General features: G+C 44.5%; 1 protein-coding gene across 1 annotated transcript in view; it reads left to right on the forward strand.

Annotated features, from left to right (window-relative positions):
• SMARCD3 (SWI/SNF related, matrix associated, actin dependent regulator of chromatin, subfamily d, member 3) overlaps window positions 1-8212 on the forward strand; it is a 48876-nt gene that overhangs the window by 30849 nt on the left and 9815 nt on the right. Inside the window, exons 5-8 of the mRNA XM_009998042.1 lie at window positions 1933-2055; window positions 4685-4780; window positions 5302-5403; window positions 7677-7838. Of these exons, the coding sequence (XP_009996344.1) occupies window positions 1933-2055; window positions 4685-4780; window positions 5302-5403; window positions 7677-7838 (483 nt within the window). The remainder of the gene's footprint in view (window positions 1-1932; window positions 2056-4684; window positions 4781-5301; window positions 5404-7676; window positions 7839-8212) is intronic.

Below are 8212 nucleotides of genomic sequence, written 5' to 3' on the forward strand. Positions count from 1 at the left end.
AAGTTACTGAAAAATCCTACCAGCAAAAAACAAGGCCACGGGTTTTGGTTGGTTGCTTTTCTGCTCTCTGAGAAACCACCATACAGAGAGGAGAACAGATTGTAGATCTGTGCTATATAGCCACTTGCCCAAATATATATTGCGACGTAACCAAGTCACATAACTGATGTTGTATCATTTCCTGTCTGGATGAGGTGGAGTTGCTCAGCTGAAGATGGAAGAATACCTCCCACTGAGAACCTTCTGCATATGAACTTGACATTATTATGGAACCCTGGAGTACTGATAAGTGAACTGAGTGCAGTGATTTGGGATGTGTGTCTTCAGCCAAGAAGAGGTTGTGGTCTGTATAGTGGCTGTAAAGCCCCTGCCAGTGCTTTGTTGGTGTTCTTCTTCCTGGAGCTCAGTTTTTACTGCCTAAATTGACTCTGAACTGACACCTTGGACTATACTCTTGGATCTCTGCCAGGATCTTGCTTCATCAGAGGGGGATGATAGTGACAGCTGACAGGAGAAAAGTCATGGTAGAGGAGGAAGAGCCTGCTTGTCCAAAGAAAATGTTCATTTGTAGAGCTATGGTTCTGACGTTTTCCTGGAGATTTCTAAATATATTTTCTTTACATGCCTCTGCTCAAAGTATATATTAGCACTGCTGGTGGTAAGTGTGTGTAGGGCAAGTTCAAGTGCCATTGTCTAATCTTTGGAACTGGAAGGTAAGTAAGATAGTCATCCTTCCAGAGTGTCTTGAGCAAAGAGTTCTCAGGTGGCTTTCCTGAGGAAACAGTGGTGCTGGCAACACTGGACATGTGAAGGGAAGAGGTGGTAGTGGGAATTTGGAGAAGGGCAGAAAGAATGAAAAAATCAAGCACCAACTCATAAGGGAACAAACAGGAGGTGGGCTTGTTGGCAGCAGCTTAGAAAGGTGGTTGTGGAGACATGAAAGTTTCTGGATCAGTGCAGCGCTGTATGGAAGAGGACAAGCTGTGTTCATGGCCAAGTGCCTTTATCACAGTTGCTCTGACTGCATTCACTTGACAATTGTAGCCTTTTTGTCATAAACAGATATTTGAGATTAGAGTCCCAGATAAGTTTTTGGCAATATTTTTATCTGAAATGCATACGTCAGAGTTAATGGCCAGTTTTTCCACATGGAGCACAGGCAAGAAGGGCTCTGAGAAGTTTCACAGCCATGAGCCAGTACAGCACTTGGGAAACCTTGGCTAGCCTGTTGGATGACAACAGGCTGGCATGGCTGTGTCTTTCATAGACTGGAGCACCTGGGAGAGATGAAGCACAGTGCCTTCCTCCACTTGGGTCTCACAGCAAACTGGAGGTGCAGGAGGTTTGATTAGGCTGAAAGGCAGTTAAAGAGGAGGGTTAGGCAGCAGGGGAGTGTGTATGTTTGTGTGTCTGTAAGGAGTCTATCACCAGGCTCTGCATGATGGTGGAATGCAGATGGACAGAGATGTGTGATCTGCAGCATGTGATTGTGATGGCCACTCACAGCCTGATCTGGGACAGCTACGAAGGGTGTTCCTGCATCAAGAGGTTTGCAGCTGAGTCTTAGCAATCTGGCTAGATCTGGAGAGGAAGGGCATCAGACTCTACTTTTCTGGCAGGATTTCTCAGGTGTCTAATCCAGAAGGATGGAATGTATGGATGGCCTCATAGGCCTGGCCCTGCAACCTTCCATCTCCTCTTACAGTGGATCTTGGCATGTTTGTACAGCCAGGAGGTTTTGAAAGGAGGATTTGAATTCAGCTGCTCAGTGTATTTTCTTACACATAACCAAATCTTGGATTCTAGTGTAACCTGATGCAACTGTACTAAACATGCAGATTCTCTACTAAATGTGTAATTATCACCTTTCCTTTGGCTCCCTATGGTCTCAGACTTAAACTGGATGTGTACATTTCTCTGTTTGTGTCACAGCAAAAGCGGAAACTGAGGCTTTACATCTCCAACACCTTTAATCCTGCCAAGTCTGATGCAGATGACGCTGATGGCAGCATCGCCTCCTGGGAGCTGCGTGTGGAGGGGAAGCTGCTGGATGATGTATGACTTGCTGTGCCTCGCTGGGCTGCACGGGTCGGGACATTGTCCTGGGGGGAGGTGCTCTGTGCTGAGGGCAGGAACTCATAAGAGACATGGAATGGCAGGGAGTGGCAGCGTGGACCTGTTGCTGCCGGGAGGGTGCCATGTCCAGCCCGAGTGAGGGATGAGGCTTAATGGAAATTTTGGGAAGGGGCAGGGAGGGCATCAGGAAAGGGAGCAGACCTGAGGACAGGACAGGAGGAGCTGGAGAGAACAGGGATGAGATGATTCTCTAAAAAGATTACAGCAGGGCTCAGGTCACAAGAGGTGTGGTAATTGAGGCCTACGGCAGGCATTGCATCTTGTGACAGGGATAACAGGGAGAAGCCAGGAGTTCATATTCCTAGAGAGGATGAGAGGATGGGTGGATGGTCAGAGCAAGGACAGAAGGAAAGTTTTATAATTCTAAAGTCCTCAGAAACCTCAGCCATGGGTTAAGATTTCCTTGGGGAAGGCTGGACTTGCCTAATAATGACATCACATGTTTGAATAGACTTCACAAGCTCTAAGTATTTGATTGGATGTAGAGGTGGGGAACATGCATGTACGGAGAGGACAAGGCTTTCAAGGCACATCTCTCAGTCTGTCCTGTACATGAAACAGAATCATAATCTTGCTGGAGGATGAAGGGAGGACAAAAGTGTAACATCTGGATTATTTATTGGAACAGAATAACTTCTCAGTTACTGCAAATTACAAATTGAAGGAGAATGTATTTCTAAAAGATTTTCTGCATTAAGTAAGAAGATATTAATTAAAATCCCATTAACTGTATTCTATGGGAAGTCAGATTATGTGATTCTAGACCTCCCAGTTTTTAATGTAGACAGCATGAGCTGTGTCGTAAACAACAAATACTGATATTTAAATGGAAAAGCAAAATGTAACAGGAAATACTTTTAATCTGTATGAATAATCTGTAAAATTTACTGTCATCTGGTAAATCAGACCAAGGAATTAGCATTAATCAAAAAACCCAAGCTGTTAAAATAAAAGGTACAGTGGCCTTAGAATCATAGAATCACAGAATTGTTTGGAATTAGAATCATAGAATGGTTTGGGTGGGAAGGGATCTTCAACCCAACCCCCTGCATGGGCAGGGACACCTCCCACCAGCCCAGGCTGCTCCAAGCCCCATCCAACCTGCCCTTCAACACTGCCAGGGATGGGGCAGCCACAACTTCTCTGGGCCACCTGGCCCAATGACATCACATGTTTGAATAGACTTCACAAGCTCTAAGTATTTGATTGGATGTAGAGGTGGGGAACATGCATGTACGGAGAGGACAAGGCTTTCAAGGCACATCTCTCAGTCTGTCCTGTACATGAAACAGAATCATAATCTTGCTGGAGGATGAAGGGAGGACAAAAGTGTAACATCTGGATTATTTATTGGAACAGAATAACTTCTCAGTTACTGCAAATTACAAATTGAAGGAGAATGTATTTCTAAAAGATTTTCTGCATTAAGTAAGAAGATATTAATTAAAATCCCATTAACTGTATTCTATGGGAAGTCAGATTATGTGATTCTAGACCTCCCAGTTTTTAATGTAGACAGCATGAGCTGTGTCGTAAACAACAAATACTGATATTTAAATGGAAAAGCAAAATGTAACAGGAAATACTTTTAATCTGTATGAATAATCTGTAAAATTTACTGTCATCTGGTAAATCAGACCAAGGAATTAGCATTAATCAAAAAACCCAAGCTGTTAAAATAAAAGGTACAGTGGCCTTAGAATCATAGAATCACAGAATTGTTTGGAATTAGAATCATAGAATGGTTTGGGTGGGAAGGGATCTTCAACCCAACCCCCTGCATGGGCAGGGACACCTCCCACCAGCCCAGGCTGCTCCAAGCCCCATCCAACCTGCCCTTCAACACTGCCAGGGATGGGGCAGCCACAACTTCTCTGGGCAACCTGGCCCAGGAGCTCATCACCCTCACCATAAAAAAGCCTTCCTTACATCCAATCTAAACCTGCCCTCTTTCAGTTTGAAACTGTTGCCCCTTGTCCTGTCAGTACAGGCCTTGGTAACAATTATCTGTCCATCTTTAAGAGCCCCTTTAAGTATTGAAAGGCCACAGCAGATCTCCCCAGAGCCCTCTCTCCAGGCTGAACATCCCAGCTCTCCCAGCCTGTCTCCAGAGCAGAGCTGCTCCAGCCCTCGGGCTGATCTTGTGGCCTCCTGTGGACCTGCCCTAACAGGTCCATGTCTTTCTGGCACTGAGGACCCAGGGCTGGATGCAGTGCTCCAGGTGGGACTCAACAGAGCAGAGCAGAGGGCTGGTGCAGCCCTCAGCCCCTTTTCCTGGCCTCCTCTGGACCCACCCTCACAGGTGCCATGTTCACAGTCCTTTTCACTAATATGAAGAGTCAGGGACATCGTCCCTTATGTGTGAACTGTTCCACCACTGTTAAGATTTTTGCATCTTACACTGCATTTGTCAGAGGTTTCAATTAGGTTGATCACAGTTGTGGTCTAGATAGGAATTAATGCTCAAGAGAAAGAGCCTGGGAAGGAAGCAGAGGACACAAGCTAATATATGCAGCCTTAAATATTTCTGTTTCTTCTGATTGTACAGCTCAGCAAACAGAAGCGGAAGTTTTCGTCTTTTTTTAAGAGTTTGGTTATTGAACTGGATAAAGATCTTTATGGACCTGACAACCATCTTGTGGAGGTAAGAAGGTCATGCATCCTTTGCTTACAAACCTGGTACTAGCAGAGATAAACAGGTCTGTGCCCATTGTCTACCCTGTGTATCTTACCTTCCATTCATTTTCTCATGTAAGGTATTTGCAGTTTTCAAAATGAGATTATTTTTAAGAATGTTTAGTAACAGAATCTCTATAGCCTGAAAACACAGATGTGGTAATGATGTAGTGCATATCCTAGAACAGAGTGTATGACATGATTAAAAAATTTGTTTTTTTCCTAACAAGTAAAGTATGCTAACAGCACAACAGATCGTGCACTAAAGCTGAATTCCAGGGGCAGAGCTAGAAATTATTTGGGGTTTTTTGTTGTGCTGATTTTTTTGGTTTGTTTCTCCTTTTTTTTTTTTTTTTTCCCCAATTACAAGATCTTCAGGAGGCTTGTGCTTGTCTTACTCTTGCGTGGCATGCTGTGCAAGATGCACCTCGGTGAAAAAAAAGCTGTCCATCTTATTTACTGTTTTCTGCCACTGTTTTCCTCTGGCAGTGGCACAGAACTCCCACCACCCAGGAGACGGATGGATTCCAGGTGAAAAGGCCCGGCGATGTCAGCGTGCGGTGCACATTGCTCCTCATGTTGGACTACCAGGTCAGTGCACTGCTTTTGGCATGAAAAATACAGCCTCTGGCATAGAGTGCAACAGAGCACATTCATCCTGTCACACACATCAAAAACCAATTTACTTGGACTCAGAATGTCACTGGGTTCACTGAGGTTAGAATGATACCAATCTGACAGATTATTTGAAACGTAAAGTAAGGGGGGCACATCAAGTAACTTTCTTCTATAGTTCTTGGCACTATGAGAATTTGTGGTTTTGTTGCCCATCTGCAGTAAGACTATGCATCTCCACCTCAGGCACCTTAAGAGAATAGTCAGATAAGTTGCACATGAGTTACGTATGTGGTCCTGTTGAGAAATTCAAAGGAGTGGCTTTTGCCAGTGGTACCTGAACCAGCTCTGCAGCCTTTTCCTGACAGCAGACTACACATCCTTCCTGTTTCTTAAGTTTTGGTTACATTGTCGCCCTAATAATGGCATAAGACAATGTTTCCCTGCAAGTGGGAGATTTGCCATAAATCATTACTCTTTTGTCAGTTTTAGTAATATTTGTGGACTGAACACAAAAAGCAAGGGAATTGATCCATTTGAAGGCTAACAAAACTTACTTCCAAATCAGTTCCCTGGTCTTAGTCACAGGAAACAAACAAACAAACAAAAACCAGTAGGCAAAATTAGGTTATTCTGCCTTGGAATAGCACATAAGAGGTTCCTGGGCACAGTTTTGAGCTGTTTTAAGCAGCTGTAAGGCTAAGCTGCTTCATTCAGCTGTGGGTGGGCACTGCCACAGTCTCCGTTCTTGTGGCACAGGCAATGGAGACTTACAGTTGTGGAGGTCAGTAATCTGACTGAATCCCTGGAAGAATTGTTGCTGTCTGAAGCAAACTGATGCACTGCAGAGGGGAAATGGGATCTCCTTTTGCAATGGCAGTTCAGTCTCAGCTACATTTTGATTTTATAACTTCAAGAACTCATTCCCTATCATTGTCTTTCCCCTCCATGCAAATAGCATCTATCCAATATAAAGACACTATTTTATGTTAACAGATAGAAAATTTTGTTTAGTTTCGGGAGCAGATGAGCTGACTGAAATGCTGATATAATCAGTGAGAATCTTTATTGTTAAGACAGAATAATTATGTTTGTAATGCTCATCATTATTATAAATTTGTACTTTAAAATAGATGTTCTCTTATCCCTAAGCCTTGATTTGTTAACAAAGCTAGCTTTGGGTGAGCTACCATTAAACTAGACTGTGTGTCACAACCCAGGTAGGGCAACCCAGGGAGGTTCAGATCAGACCCCTGGCTTTCTAAACTCCTTCTCAGAGAGCAGCCTCGAGCAGCTGGATCCAGCCTTAGTCTCAGGCCCGGCCCATCCAGGGAGAGTGATTAAAATGTGGTGGTTCGAGGAAACACTCGATCATCTGTGACCTCTTGATGGGATCAAGTTGAAACAATCCTCAAGGTCTGTATTTGAATATTAGGTTTAATTCCTTCCTATAGAAGGAATACTGACAGCTCAATTATTGTCTCAGGCTGTGCAATCATAAAGGTTGATTATTTAGATCACAAAAAACACAATACAGGTATGTTGAAGCTGCACAGCCTGAGAAAAATCATGGTTAGGCCTTGTGTTACTGAATGATTTTAGGAGGGAAAAGTGAGAAAGAAGAGTTAGAGAGAATCCCCAGTGCTGGGCCAGGCAGTGAGGAGAGTTGGTGTCAGTGGGGCTCCCCAAGCCCACCAGCACAGCCCCTCCTTTCACAGGCCTGTTTCACTTAAACAATTGTTTTGCACCAATGAGTAATGGTGGTCGAGACATCCCACCACTGAGCAGCTGGCATGGACCTCCACCCCTCTGCTCCTCACTGTTCTCTCTGTGCAGGCCCAGGCCATGTGCAGACCATCCTCCTGTCCCCATCCTCCCAGAACCTCCTTTTGGGCTGCAGACAAGGTTCTGTTGGAGGGCTCATGTGGGTTAGACACCACTTCCCCAACAGGTCCTGAGAGCCGTTCTCTCACACTGTGGATACACACTTGAGGAGGCACAACATTCCAAGGTATCCCCAGAGTGTATGTTATGAGAGATGCAGAACAGGGTAGTTGCATCACAGAGGTCAGGAGAAGAAATATATTCCACTGAATAGTTGTGGTTGGGTAAATGTTCTGGTATGCAGCAGAATGGTGGGAACATGCTTGAAAAGCAGAGTTCCAAGGTACTTTGTTGGAGTGAGGGAGCTGAGCAGTTATGAGGTTTTGTCTCTGTTACCTCCTCCATCTCCTCTCCCTCTGTTGCAGCCTCCGCAGTTCAAGCTGGACCCACGGCTGGCCCGGTTGCTGGGGATACACACGCAGACCCGCTCAGCCATCATCCAGGCCCTCTGGCAGTACATCAAAACAAACAAGCTGCAAGACTCCCACGATAAGGAATACATTAACTGTGACAAATACTTCCAGCAGGTAACTCCTTATGGACACAGTAGCTCTTCAGAGGCAAACTATAATATCCCTCTGCAAATTTAGGAAGGATGAAAGTTACGGCTTTTATCTCCTTGTAATGATGTGCAGTATCTCCAGGACTGAATGGCTTTCAACAGTCACTACAACTAACATGAAAAACACCCTCCCCATGTGCCACTGTTGTCAAAACACCACAGCTGGTGTTTCAGTGCTCTCCCGTAAGTTGTGGCCTTTCCATGAAGGACTTTCTGTTATTGTTTCAATATATTGATTGACTATTCCCTCACCTTGATGTATCATTTTGCACTAAGAAACATGAAATAATCTGCTGATTCTGATTGCCAAGTCATATGTAGACCTGTTTTCCTCCTTTC

Source organism: Chaetura pelagica, unplaced genomic scaffold (genome assembly GCF_000747805.2).
Source record: "Chaetura pelagica isolate M959 unplaced genomic scaffold, ChaPel_1.0 scaffold1145, whole genome shotgun sequence".
NCBI lineage: Eukaryota > Metazoa > Chordata > Aves > Apodiformes > Apodidae > Chaetura > Chaetura pelagica.